The sequence below is a fragment of the Xenopus laevis genome, chromosome 5L (assembly GCF_017654675.1).
Source record: "Xenopus laevis strain J_2021 chromosome 5L, Xenopus_laevis_v10.1, whole genome shotgun sequence".
Lineage (NCBI taxonomy): Eukaryota > Metazoa > Chordata > Amphibia > Anura > Pipidae > Xenopus > Xenopus laevis.
Window position 1 is genome coordinate 147,383,491 of NC_054379.1, and position 15,022 is coordinate 147,398,512.

Here is a 15,022-nt window from a genome sequence, read left to right on the forward strand (position 1 = left end):
TCTACAAAGCTCTTTGAAATCTCGATGCAAAGCAATCACACATGGAATTCTAGGTAATTATGAAGCTTAGAGTCGCAAGGCTTGAACTAAGCATGAAGTAAGATGAAAGCCATCTGTTCATTACTGTTATTAGGCTCCTATTTGTGTTGAAAATCCCTGATGTTTTTTGGAGACCAAAAGCAACACTCAGCTTGAAGGACAATTTCTTTTGCCGCATAAAGTAACGCACGTGTGCCGGGATCTTTGCCAATTCATCTGGATCTGATGGAAAGGGAGACGAAGGACCAAAAAAATATTCTCAGAAATGTCATTAAGTTATAAAGCTGTGGCAAAATTGCTCTCCGTCTATGAAGATTACTAAAAACTGCAGTTTCTTCATTCCCTCTAATAAATCTTATACATTTCATTAAAATGGATACTATAGCATCAGAGGTTAACATGACCTTGTATACATACATATCCAGTGTTAGTGGTTCCAGTATTACACGTGACTTTTAAGTGTATCATCTCTTTTAATATATATTTATTGCTTTTTTTATAATGCGGTATCCTGCTGTATCTCTGCCTAGTAGCTTATTAGGGCTTAAGAGAGTGGAAAATACTGATGGAACTGATGGAATCATGCAGCAGAGCTACCGGCAGGGGACCTTGTGCAGATTAACAAATTATGCAATACATCAAAAAATTTAGAGACAAAGGGAAAGACATAAAACTGGAGAAAATTGCAGCTGCCCGCTGTGTGAGCCGTAGCAGGTGTTGCACTTTATGAATGCAAAATTCCAAGTAGGGTGTACAAAAGGAACGAGCGGCACTTTACATGGAATTACAAAGGAGTTACAGGTCACGGTTGAAGATAAGATCAGGGCAGAAAAGAAGTATGAAGAGGTGGGAATGTTTATATAAAAAGCTGAAAGTTAAAATATTAGGTAAACACACACTCATTTAAGGAAACAGAAAAGGGGGATTTTTATAATATTTATCACAAAATATGGAGCTTTATTAGAATTCTTATAAAGGAGCGTATACAGCAAACATATCAATTACATACAAATACTGAGGGCTCTTACAATCCTCAGTCAGTATGAGGCACAAGATGTGGGGATGGGATACATGACCTGAGTGTGCCCAGTACCGTATATATCATTTATATAAATGGTATAAGAGCTTCTGCTGCAAATACAATGCAGGTATGGGACCTGTTATCCAGAATGCTCTGGACCTGGGGTTTTCCACATAATGGATCTTTCTGTAATTTGGGTCTTCATACTTTGTCTGCTAGAAAATCACGTCAACATTAAGAGGGTTATTTACTAAAATCCGTATTTATCTAATTTTTTATATAAAAAAAAACACAACCAAACTCCCATACCTTGTTATGCCTTATTTGTTATCAAAAAAGCTCAATTTAATTGGTTCGGGTAAAAACTTGATAAAATTCAGCGAAAACCTGAATCGTACTATATTTTCAGGTTTTTTTTTCCTGAATCACTCGATTTTTTTCAAGCTTTATTCCGAAAAGCCCAAAAATTTTTTTTTTTTTGATTTTTGCCCAAAAATCCTGAAATGGACGGATTTTTGGGCTAATTCCAGCGCAGACCACAGAAACTTTTTAAATAGGATAGGGACCTCTGCCATTGATTTATACACAACCCCGACAGGTCTGAGATGGGGGATATTTGGATTCTGGCTTTTTGTAGCATCTGGCTTTAATAAATCTCGAAAAATTTGAGTTTTTAAGAAAATAAAAATCAGAATTTTGCCCGAAAAAACCAAACCAGATAAATTCAGAGCTTAGTAAATAACCCCCTAAATAAACCCAATAGGCTGATTTTGCTTCCAATAAGGATTAATTATATCCTAGTTTGGATCAAGTACAAGGTACTGTTTTATTATTGCAGAGATATTTTAAAAATGTGGATTACTTAGATAATATGGAGTCTATAAGACATGGCCTTCACATAATTTTGAGTTTTCTGGATAACAGGTTTCCAGATAATGGATCCATACCTTTACCATTACAGGTACACTGTAAGGGTACAACATTTTCCTCAGTCCTATTCCTTTGGAAAACAAAATCTCAATAAAGAGGTGGCAAATCAGTGGGAACCTGTTTTTGGCACCATAAAAAGAGCAACAGATTATCAAATAGTCCAAGAGCAACCAAGCAGCTTATTATCATATGGGTCTTGTCTGACACCGTGCCTGGAGTATATCGCCTGACCAATAAACTGGGCAGATATCTATCAGGCAGGTAAGAACATACACTCGGTTGGAAGTTCTCTTGCGACAGCTCTGCATACGGTAGGTCCACCCAGGGCAGCCATCAGGGGGGGACAGGGGGGAGAGTTGTAGGGGGTCCAGTGGGTAAGGGGGGCCCTGCCACGCTGCACTTTCTTGATTAGCCGGGCCCCCTTGCTTTCTGAGAGCTGCTGACTTCGGGAAGGCAGGGTTGGAGCACAAGGGGAGGTATCTTCTGTCCATTACTGTCCCCTATTGGTCACTGAGTTTAAGTCCCGGTTGAGCTGCTCAGGGATTGGATAGCTGAGGTTTGAACTTTCCCTCCAGCTCATCCAATCACCACGCAGCTTTACCAGGACTTGAAATTCTGTGACCAATAAGGGAAGAAAATGCTGTCACTGGAAGAAGAAGCAGCCACCTGTGCTCCCCTCCTCCCTTCTGTAGTTGGCAGCTCACTGACAGCAGGTGGGCCACACTAATGAAGTAAGTGTAACATGGCAGGGCCTCCCTAAAGGTAACCCTTTGTGGTCCCTGTTGTGTGGTGGGGCCCCTGGCACCAATTTTTTTTTAAACTTCTGGGAGGGCAAGTTTTTTTTCATGGACAATTTAGGGGGGCCCTGGCCACCAATTTTCTTATAACGTGGGGGGGGGCTGGCCACCAATTTTTTTTAGTGTGTGGTGGGGGCTGGATCTATGGGGTGGGGAGGGCAGACCTGTAGGTGGGGCCCTGTGATTTCTGATGGCGGCCCTGGGTCCATCTTATGATCTGATTGTGATCTGAGTGGAGCCAAGCTATCCGATCAGCCTGATTTGGCCCAGCAAAAAGATGACCAAATGGTCAGTTAATTTATTGACTTTGCATCTGGCTGCATTATGCCTGCTGTATGGCCTCCCTTTTATTATCATTTATAATTCCCCCAGGCAGAAGTGCAGGAGCAATGAGGATTTACATCTAAGAAATGTACAAAAAAATTCATACAAGTTAAGTTTAACATGGAGAAAAATGTATTTGGTTAAAGAAAAATCTGAGGTCATCTTTACAATATATGCATTTATCCAAAGGCAAGCTAACTGAAGGCCAAGCTAGATGGCACAGTGTTTCCTTATTACATTTAATGTTTCCTTTAAAACGGTTTCCTTTGTAGGGCTGGCGTCGATGATCACACACCGGGGGTTTTCTATTCTCTTATATGCCTCCTCCACCCTGAAATACAGAAATGAGAAAAGCAAATTCCATAATGAGAAGTCATCAGACGGAACTCTGTTTTTAGCAGTATTGTTATATTTTAAGTTTTGGATATGAATGTTTTATTTTATAGTCATATATTGCTGTATTTAAGGTCACTAATGTTCTAAGCCACAGGTCCCCAACCATTTTTACCTGTGAGCAACATTTAGATGTAAAAATAGTTGGAGAGCAACACAGGCATGAATAAGGTTCCTGGCGGTGTCAAATAGGGCTGTGATTGGCTATTTGGTAGTCCCTATATGGACTGATAGACTACAGGAGGCCCATTTTGGCAGTACAACTGTTTTTTATACAAAAAAAACTTGCCTCCATGCTAGGAATTAAAAAATAAGCACCTGCTTTGAGGCCATTGGGAGCAACATCCAAGGGGTTGGAGAGAAACATGTTGCTCACAAGCCACTGGTTGGGGACAACTGCTCTAGGCAGTAGAAACCCCCCATAAATCCACCACTAGATTTAGGGGCACATTTACCTTGGGTCGAATATCGAGTCAAAGAATACCGTCGAAGTAAAATCCTTCGACTTCGAATATCGAAGTCGAAGGATTTAACGCTATTCCTACGATCTAACGATTCGAAGGATTTTAATCCATCGATCGAAGGATATTCCTTTGATCAGAAAATTGTTAGGAAGCCTATGGGGACCTTCCCCATAGGCTAACATTGGCCTCGGTAGGTTTGGGTGGCGAACTAGGGGGTTGAATAATTTTTAAAAGAGACAGTACTTCGACTATCGAATGGTCGAATAGTCTAATGATTTTTAGTTTGAATCGTTCGATTCGAAGGTCGTAGTCGAAGGACGAAGTAGCCCATTCGATGGTCAAAGTAGCCAAAAAAAACATTCGAAATTCGAACTATTTTTCCTCCATTCCTTCACTCGAGCTAAGTAAATGGGCCCCTTAGTGTCCAGCCAGTGGCTAGGAAATTTTTATGAAAACATTTTATTTATTTAGATAGAGAGAGAGAGAGAGAGAGAGAGGGAGAGATGACCACTGACCTCCTAAAACTGTGACCCTAGTTGCAGGCTCCTGTTCACAATATTGGGACCAGACACATAGACTGGAAATTTACAGCCATGTATTACCCTCATACACCTCCGTAACACTACAGGGTGCCATTAAATGCTGTGCAGCAAAGCGGTTGTTTATATAATTCATTTCCTTCTCTTTTTGTCCACTGGTCTAATTGATTTTTACTCTATTTACAGTAAGGGCAGATTTATCAAGGGGCTAAGTGAAAATTCAAATTCAAATTTAAAAATTCTAATCTAAAAATTGGAATTTTCAAGTTTAGTTTAGTGTAATTTGACTAGGGAAAAGTTAAAATTTGATTCCAGTATTTAAAAAAAAATTGAATTTGAATTTTGAAATCTGAAGAAATTCGATTGATCATTTTTTTTTCGAATTTGGAGTTCATGGGAGTTTTTACAATTTCCCATGAACTCAAAATCTGCCCCTAAGTGTCCATTGCCTGATTATCTTTTTGTGGCCTTTGCCCTTAATAGTCTTTTAAAGGATAACTAAACCCTACTACAATACAATTTACAATGTTTTACAGAGAACAACAAAACCTTGCAGAATACCTTGGTCTTCCAGAGAACGTCCATCCTCCCCACAAACAGCACCACTGGAGACCCCCTAAATATGTTGCTGTACATTGTTCTGTAAAGCACAACCATCACACTACTTCAGATCCTCTTCTCTGGCACCATCACCACTGAACATGTGCTGGAGAAGCCAGGCCCAGATTGCCTTCAACTGCACATGCTTTTGAGGAGGACCTAAAGCAGTTTGACATGGCTCCCACCAACTTCACTGAGCTACTTTCCTTTACAAAAGACCATAACTACAAATTAACTCATTTAAGGGGTCCCAAGTGGGGCAGTCTTTAGTCTTGAACTTCCATCCAGCTTGTAAGCTTCACATCATTTCATGTACATGTGTGTAAGGTGCCACCTTGTAATTCAAAGCCTCCAGAATCAGTGAAACTGTCACACAAGCTTTGTGTATTGAGCAGTGAGCTAAATGAGGACCTTTGTACAAGCCTTGGGGCCATAGCAAAGTATGGGTTTAATAATGTTTGATTTCTGTAGGGTCTTCAGTTATTCCTTCATTTTGTCTGGCTCCTCTGGCTTTAATTGAGGGTAATCCTAATACATGGCCTGTCGGGCCCCTTTGGACAGCCCTGAGCTAAGCAGATGCTCTTAACCAATTTATTTCACTCCAGCATTTTATTTGATCACAAGTCTAATGAACCCCCCTAGGACTCAGACAGAACATATATAAATTGCACCAATAACTTCCTTTATTAAAAGTAAGTCTGAGCAGGTTTCAGATGCTGTACGAACAGCAGAACCATAAGCAACAAGCAGGGAATATTTATAACATACTTTTGCCGGAACATGGTATTAGATTCCAACTCCTTTTCTTCTTTGGTTTCTTCCAGTCCACGCCCGTGCATGCGTCGCATTCTCTCCTCGTCGCTGACAGTCAGCAGAATGACAAGATCGGGTCTTAATAGATCCCGCGGCCACTGATAAACGTCATGATGGCATGGGGGGAGGCTGTGAATGCTTCCGCCTATTTCTGTAGCTATGGCATATGCCGCTGTGCTGTGCCAATACCTAATCAAACAGATAAGCGCAATCAACAATCCATGAGTGTAGACCATACAGAGAAAATATACCTTGTATACCTGTAGTTTGCTGCTGTTTATCTTGGATTTGGCAGTTGGCTCTGTTAACATCCCTGTGCAACCAACTCTCAAATGTATGAGGTCACAGTTTTGTCTGCCATGCTATAAGCCATTGTATAAGTGGCTGGTGATCCTTATTATCCAGAAACCTGTTATCCAGAAAACCCTGAACTACATCTAGTGACGGCTGAATAAATTCACCTGGCGCGAATTTGTGTCAAATTTCTGATTTTCACCGCTGGCCAATAAATTTGCAAAACTCCCGCGAAAATTCAACAGCGTCAAAAAGTCGATTGCATCAAAATCACCGCGTGTCAAAACTATTCGGACGCCCATTGACTTTAAGCCAGCGTCAAAATTGACGCAAACTTTTGGGACATGCATCCAAAACTGACGCCGGCAGCAATTTTTGAGTTTCACATATTTTATCGCCGTTTCGCTAATTTCGCTGGAAATTCGCAATTTTTTCGGCAAACCGAAACGGGAGAAATTTGCCCATCACTAACTAGCATTTCATGTCCCTATAAAGTCTTATTAAAGGGGTTTATCGCCTTTAAAATAACTTTTTGTATGGTGTACAGAGCGGTATTCTAAAACTATTTGCAATTGCCTATTAGTTTTCATTTTTTATTAATTGTTGTTTTTCAGTTATATATTTATTCTGCAGCTCTTTGCAATTGCTGCAATCTGGTGGCTAGGGTCTAAATTATCCTAGCAACCAAGCAGTGATTTGAATAAGGGACTGGAATATGAATAGGAGAGGGCCTGAATACAAAAAGGAATAGTATAAAGTATATCTATACATTTGTAGAATTACAGAGCTTTTGCTTTTATAGAGAGGTTAGTGGAAAGAGTCAGACGAAGTAGACAAATAATTAAAAAAGCAATTAAAAAGAAAAAATGAAGGCTAACTTAAAAATTGCTTGGAATGACCCATTGTATATGAAATATAACTTAAAGGTCAACTACTCCTTTAAAACAAAGATTGGGGGACTTTCCATTCTGTTGAGTCTACTGTTGGGTGAATAAATTCAGCTGGCACAAATTTGCGGCGAATTTCCGTGTTTCACCCTGGTGAATAAATTCGCAAATCTCCTGTGAAAATTTCCGATTTTCAAGATTTTTTGTGAAAATGTCTGATTTTCATGATTTTTTTCTTGAAAATGTCAGAATTTCAAATTTTTTTCTTGAAAATGTCTGAATTTCACATTTTTTCAGTGAAACTTTCCGATTTCATGATTTTTCTGCAAATTTTTCGCCATTTCACGAATTTTGCAGGAAATTCGCACATTTTTCGCTGGATCAAAACGGGAGAAATACGCTCATCACTATTGAGTTCCATGCCTTAAGGCTACTAAATATAAATTGAACGTTAAAAAGCTACAGAAGTATACTGTAGGCTTTTAACGTTCCATTGATATTTTGTAGCCTTAAGGCATGGTACTCAACAGAATGGAAAGACCCCCAATCCTCGTATCTTTACAATACACATCCTAAACAGTCTGGATAACAGACCACATAGTAACATAGGAGGCTGGTAAAGTAACGGCACGTTATCTGTATTATGGTCCTTTCCCCAACCCCAGCAGAATCAACATATTGATTTCTACGTGTCAGATTCACTCTAATTGATTAGAAGCAGATAGAAAAGCCATTTGTTTTAACTAACCTGTCCACAATGACCGGAGAATCCATCGATGCCTTGGCTATTTCACAGGCTCCGACGTAGTTGCCCGCGGCATAATATGCTCTTTTTATAAGTGACGGCTCATCATCAAATGTTTTCCGCCACTTGCTAATGCAGTCAGGTGGTGACCTGAGTAATGTTGCCTTAAGGCAGTCCTTCAGGGACTCTGTGAGTGTGCTTTTCCCTTCAAAAAGAAATGAAAACGTAATACGAAGAACCATTTAAGTGCCGAGGTGCATCATGGGTAAATAGAAACACCGGTTATTGATTTCTTTTGTAGAATATAATGCCAGGGTTACGGCTTGTGTAGGTATGAGACATGCCTTCAAGGTGCAGTCATTTATTTAACATTATTAACTTGTCTTTGGTAAACAACTTACATGAATCATGGACAATGTACCACTAAAATCCCTAGAAACAAACACTTAGGGGGTTATTTACTAAACTCCCAATGCAAAAATCACTAAAAAAAATCGTGATTTTTCTTTATATAAAATCTGACTTTTAAAAAATCATGAATTTTTCGGAATCTATTAAACCCAGAGGATGGAAAAATCTGAATCAGAAAATCCGGCATCTCGGACCTGTCGAGGTTGCATATAAATCAATGGAATAAGTCCCAATGATTTATTGATGTGCGCTGGGTTTTCCTGCAAAAAAAATCTGAGTTTTCTGGTGAAAAATCCGAAAAAAATCGTGAAAATCGGATGAAAAATCTGAAAAAAACTTGAAAATTTGATTTTCAGATTTTTTTTCCCCCCGCAAACAACATTTTCTTGAAAGTGTATTAATAAATAAGCCGAAAAAGCCCATGCGGATTTGGTCTGAGTTTTATTCAGAAAATATTGAGATAAATTCGGACTTTGAAAAATAACCCCCTTACATTGGAGAAAGGTAACCGGGCCCTTGTTTAATAAAGCCACAAGTTGGTATACATCTGAAGCACATACTATTGTTCTAGGGCTGTTTTATTATCCCACCTCTGTATAGTTCACAAATCACCCTTTTGAGGTCACCTTTAACTTAACTTTTAGTATGTTATAGAATGGCCAATGCTTAGCAATTGACCCATATTGCTTTGCCAAAAATCTGTGAAATGGCGAAAATTCTGCAAAAAATGCATTGAAGTCTAAGGGCAACAACATTTTATTTTATTTTTTGACGCGCTACAAATTTTTTGACGCGCAATTTTTTTGTCATCATTTGGTGCATTTAAGTGAAACATTTCGCTCATCACTAATCTTCATTATTTCTTTTTTTTATAATTTTTTAATTATTTGACTTCTTCGGACTGTTTCCAGCTTTCAAACTTTTATTACTCATCTTTTCCTTCAGACCCTCTCCTATTCATGTTCTAGTTTCTTATTCAAACCAGTGCATGGTTGCTAGGGTAATTTTGACCCTAACAACCAGAATGCTGAAACTGCAAACTGGACGAGCTGCTGAATAAAAAGCTAAATAACTCAAAAACCACAAAGAATAAAAAATGAAAACCAAATCAGCCCAATTACCCTAGCAACCGTGCACTGATGTGAATAAGAGACTGGAATATGAATAGGAGAGGCCTGAATAGAAGTACGAGTAATAAAAAGTAGCAATAACAATACATTTGTAGCCTTATAAAGCCTTTTTCCTTTGGACGGGGTCAGTGACCCCCATTTGAAAGTTGTAAAAAGTCAGAAGGAGATGGCAAATAATTCAAAAACTATAAAAAATAATGAATGAAGACCAACTGAAAAGTTGCTTACCAATGCCTAACATATGACTTGTAGACAGTACCCCAATGCACTTATTAGATATGTATATACCAGTTCCAGAACACGGCTCACCTGTGGCGTCGAGTCCCTCAATAACAATAACAGGAAAATGCCCTTTCTTAGTGCCGGTGTCACACTTATCCAGAAGTTCTACAATCCGTGTGGCTTCTGGGATCCACTCAGAACACTGGAACGTGTGGGAAAGTTCAAATGTCAAAATACACATGATAAATGGCTCATTCATGGATATAACTAATTACAGAGAATGATAAAAACACGGCAAAGGAAGAGTGATAGTGGGTGGCATTCTGTTACTCTGTACTGGTATGGGAGTCATTTTTCGGAAACCCAGAAAGCTCCCAATTATGGAAAGACTGTCTCCCATAAACTCAACTGTATCTATGTAATCCACATTTTTAAAAATGATTTCCTTTTTCTCTGTAATAATAAAACAGTAGCTTGTACTTGATGCAAATTAAGATATAATTAATCCTTATTGGAAGCAAAACCAGCCTATTGCGTTTATTTAATGTTTACACAATTTACTAGTAGACTTAAGGTATGAAGATCCAAATTACAGAAAGATCTGTCATCCGAATACCCTAGGTCCCAAACATTCTGGATAACAGGTGCCATACCTGTACTATATACCTGCTGCCTATGGGGAGGAAACTCGACATCTAGGGGCAAATTCACTAACCTCCAGAAATGCGCCAGCATCGGCTTCGCTCACATCGCCACATTTCACCAGGCAAAAATTCGCCAGGACAACGCTAATTCACTAAAGTGCAAAGTTGCGTCCAGGGCACCGAACGATGGTGAAGTTTCGCTAGCGTTAATTTCTCAAGCAAAGCGAAGTTGCGCCAAGCATTGGCTAATTTGCATACGGTGGGAAGTTAAAGTACAATGGACGTTTATGTTGCAGCAAATACATTACACTACACAAGACCAGGGAATCTTAATAAAATAAAATAAAGTTGTTATATTGCCCTACACATGAGCCCAGTGTATAGTCTTTGTGCTATATGTTAGGAAATGTAGGGGGGAAGCCGGGTACCTAATCTCTTGCAGCCTATCAACCTGAAAAACTGAAAAGTCGCCAGCGTTTTGTGGGACTTAGAAAAATATTCAAATTTTTTTTTGAGGAATTCCTATCTACTCTATTGTACTTCGCCTGGTCTGAGGTGGCGAAGGCAAGTATGGCGCAAGAGTTAACGTTCATTAAAATCCGCAACTTAGTTAATTTGCGTAGTTACGTTCCTTTGCCAGAGCAAAAATTCGCCTGGCGTTAGAGTGCAAAGTAGCGCTACAGTCTATCGCCTTCGCTAGCGAAGTTACGCCAGCGCCCGTTAGTATTTTCGAATTTTCGCTAGAGTTAGTCACTTTGCACCCCTTACTACTCATTTACTCATTTGGACTTGCAGCAGGTGGAGCTCCAGTCGGGGCAAGGAAGCCCTGTCCTTAAATCATCCCATTAAAAGATTGGTATGGGTGGGATAGGGGTTGTCTATGTGCCTTTCCCCCACTTGCCCCTCGTGAGTACAGGCAGCAGTGTATTTATGTGGTTTTTTAATACTATGTATAATATAGAGGCACAGCTCACTACTGCTGTCTAGGGATTGGCGAATTTAGGGATGAGCGAATTTGACCCATTTCGTTTCGCCAAAAATTTGCCGCCGCTGAAATGTCGCCCATTAAAGTCTATGGGCGTCAAAAAATTGTTGTCGCGCGGCGAAATTTTTTTGACGCATGTCTTTTTATTTTGACGCACAATGCGTCATTTTTTCGGCGAAACAAGGCGGAAAATTTGCCCATCCCTATGCTGTCTCTATTGGGGTTGGTGGCTCAGATTATATACTATTTTATTTGCTTAAATTGGTCGTTCCCCTTGAGAGTGATATTCTGAAACAATTTGCCATTGGCTTTCATTTTTTTATTATTTGTGTTTTTTTAATTTATTTAGCTTTTTATTCAGAAGCTTTGCAATTTCAGAAATGGTTGCTAGGTTCCCAATTACCTTAGCAACCATGCATTGACTTGAATGAGAGACTGCGATATGAATAGGAGAGGGTCTGAATAGAAAGATAAGTAATAAAAAGCAGCAATAACAATACATTTGTCGCCTTACAGAGCATTTGATTTTAGATCGGGATCAGTGACCATCATTCGAAAGCTGGAGAGGGGCAGAAGAGAAATGCAAAAAAATCAAAAACTATAGAAAAGACAAAATGAAGACTAATTGAAAAGTTGCTTAGAAATGGCCATTCTATGACATACTAAAAGTTAACTTAAAGGTGAACCACCCCTTTAAGGCTGCTTCTAGAACTGGGTTGCCTGCAGTAGGGTTGTGGTAGCCCTCCCACCAAGGTGAATAAATTAGATTAAGCAAACCCTGTGCCTGCTGGGGGGGGCAGGAAGAATAGGGGGGCCAATTGGGCATCAACAGGTAATAGGCTTCATTATACTTATGAAAAAATGTCTTATTTACAATTTTTTTTATTTTGTTATGGGAGCCCAGTAACTTTTAGTGTCCTTATTAAAGGGATTCTGTCATGATTTTTATGGTTTAGTTTTTATTTCTAAATGACACTGTTTACACTGCAAATAATTCACTCTGCAATATAAAATTTAATTCCTGAACCAGCAGGTGTATTTTTTAGTTATAATATTGGTGTGTAGGCGCCATCTCAGGTCATTTTGCCTGGTCATGTGATTTCAGAAAGAGCCAGCACTTTAGGATGGAACTGCTTTCTGGCAGGCTGTTGTTTCTCCTACTCAATGTAACTGAATGTGTCTCAGTGGGACCTGGATTTTACTATTGAGTGTTGTTCTTATATCTACCAGGCAGCTGTTATCTTGTGTTAGGGAGCTGCTATCTGGTTACCTTCCCATTGTTCTGTTGTTAGGCTGGGGGTGGAGGGAAGGGATGGGGGTGATATCACTCCAACTTGCAATACTGCAGTAAAGAGTGAATAAAGTTTATCAGAGCACAAGCCACATGACTGGGGGCAGCTGGGAAACTGACAATATGTTTAGCCCCATGGACATTATTGTATTAGAGAGGGAGCAGACAAGGGCAACTAAGCTGGTAAAATGTATGGAAAATCTTAGCTATGAGGAAAGACTGGCCAAATTGGGGATGTTCACGCTGGAGAAGAGGCGCTTAAGGGGTGATATGATGACTATGTATAAATATATAAGGGGATCATATAATAATCTGTCTAATGCTTTATTTACCAGTAGGTCTTTCCAGCTGACACAAGGTCACCCATTCCGATTAGATGAAAAGAGGTTCCGCCTAAATATTGGGAAGGGGTTTTTTACAGTGAGAGCTGTGAAGATGTGGAATTCTCTCCCTGAATCAGTGGTACAGGCTGATACATTAGATAGCTTTAAGAAGGGGTTGGATGGCGTTTAGCAAGTGAGGGAATACAGGGTTATGGGAAATAGCTCATAGTACAAGTTGATCCAGGGACTAGTCCGATTGCCATTTTGGAGTCAGGAAGGAATTTTTCACCCTCTGAGGCAAATTGGAGAGGCTTCAGATGGGGTTTTTCCTTCCTCTGGATCAACTGGCAGTTAGGCAGATTAAAAAAAAGTTAAAAACTTGAACTTGATAAAAAAATCAGTTTGCTCTTTTGAGAAATGGATTTCAGTGCAGAATTGTGCTGGAGCAGCACTATTAACTGTATTAACTGATGCGCTTTGAAAAAAAAACATTTTTTCCCCATGACAATATCCCTTTAAGGTTTTCTGTGCATAGGGAACACACTGTATAGGCAACAGAACATTTCCAGATTCCCTGCAGTATTTATGAGACAATGCAGTACCACTCATACCCACTGGAGGTCGCAAAATAACACAAGACAAAACAACTTAGATGCCAGCAGCACATATATTTGTGTCAGTAAATTAGAAAGTGAATCATTTCCTTTTTGTTAGTTATTTGTAGGGATGCACCGAATCCACTATTTTGGATTTGGCCGAACCCCCGAATCCTTCGCGAAAGATTCGGCCGAATACCAAACCGAATTTGCATATGCAAATTAGGGGTGGGAAGGGGAAAACATTTTTTACTTCCTTGTTTTGTGACAAAAAAGTCATGTGATTTCCCTCCCGCCCCTAATTTGCATATGCAAATTAGGATTTGGTTCGGCTGGGCAGAAGGATTCTGGATTCGGTGCATCCCTAGTTATTTGCCATAATAGGCAAAATTCGAGAAACAGTGAAAAATCCGCAAAAAATCTGTAAATCGGAAAGTTCACGAAAAAGTAGTGAAATTTGAAGGTTTTCACAAAAAAATCGTGAAATTTGAAGGTTTTCACAAAAAAATCATGAAATTTGAAGGTTTTCACAAAAAAATCGTGAAAATCGTAAATTGACGAATTTTCACTGGAGATTCGTAAATTTATTCACCTGGGGCGAAACGCAGAAATTCTCAGCAAATTCGTTCCAGGCGAATTTATTCGCACATCACTAGCCATAATTAAACCTTTTATTGCCTTTTAACTCTTTCTATGCGAAACTCACTGACCTGTAGTAAGACAGAGCGGGCACTACTCAGTGAGTAGAACACAGCAGAGTGCAGGATATTGAGCGCAAATGGCGATGGCTGCGGCTCCCCCACTCTCACTAGTGGCCACCGTCCCCCCGTCTCTTGTTCCCCTCCGTTCAGTTCCAATACATTTTGCCAGATCTCCCCCCGAGGCTCCTGTCGGTGAGTGAAAGAAGTGATGTGCTGCCTGTGCTCGCAGAGCAGGTGCTTGAGCTTGTGCCAAGTGTTGTTGCAGTTCTGGGGGTCACAGATGAAGAAGCCCCTGAGCAGGGAATGATGGGGGTCCTGGGGGAGGTAGGAGAGGAGCTTCAGCACGTGGTGTGTGCCAGACAATATTTGGGCAAGTTGTTGCCCCAGGGATCTATGCAGTCTGGCAGCACTAACTGGGTGGGGGTCAGTAACACACACTGAGAGGGCAGTGACCCCCTGTGTCAGCATTGGCCACTCATTGGAAGTGGCAGGAGAAGAAACTCCATCCTTATTGGCCAGTGCTGTGAAATAGAAAGACTCATGGTAGCCCAGGCTGGGGTCGGCGTCCACTGCAAATATCCTGTGCTCCCATTCTGACCTGCCCGGGCTGTGAGAAGGGCCCATGATGTGTCTATAATAAGCACTGGATATTATTATGTCTATCTGCCGCCTTACAGCTGGCCTTTGGCTCATGAGCCGACACAAGAGCCCGGCTGAGCTCCAGCCCAATATCATGGAAGTAGTGACACAGGCTGAATGGCTCCGGGATTTCTCATTAACAACTTCGTTCAGGAAAGGAAAGTGAAAGCAACTCGGTTCCCAATCCCCAGTCTTTATCTCCCGAGACACTTAGCTCCGCCCACTCACTCCCTA

At 40.3% G+C, this 15,022-nt stretch overlaps 1 protein-coding gene across 1 annotated transcript; it reads right to left on the reverse strand.

Moving 5' to 3' along the window:
* Positions 1-3,225: 3,225 nt before the first annotated feature.
* Positions 3,226-15,022, reverse strand: cmpk2.L (cytidine monophosphate (UMP-CMP) kinase 2, mitochondrial L homeolog). The gene is made up of 5 exons (XM_018263998.2): positions 14,159-15,022; positions 9,697-9,811; positions 7,850-8,051; positions 5,876-6,109; positions 3,226-3,442 (listed from the first exon to the last, which is right to left on the reverse strand). The coding sequence occupies exons 1-5, from the start codon at positions 14,882-14,884 to the stop codon at positions 3,322-3,324; spliced, it is 1,398 nt and encodes a 465-aa protein (XP_018119487.1). The 5' UTR covers positions 14,885-15,022; the 3' UTR covers positions 3,226-3,321.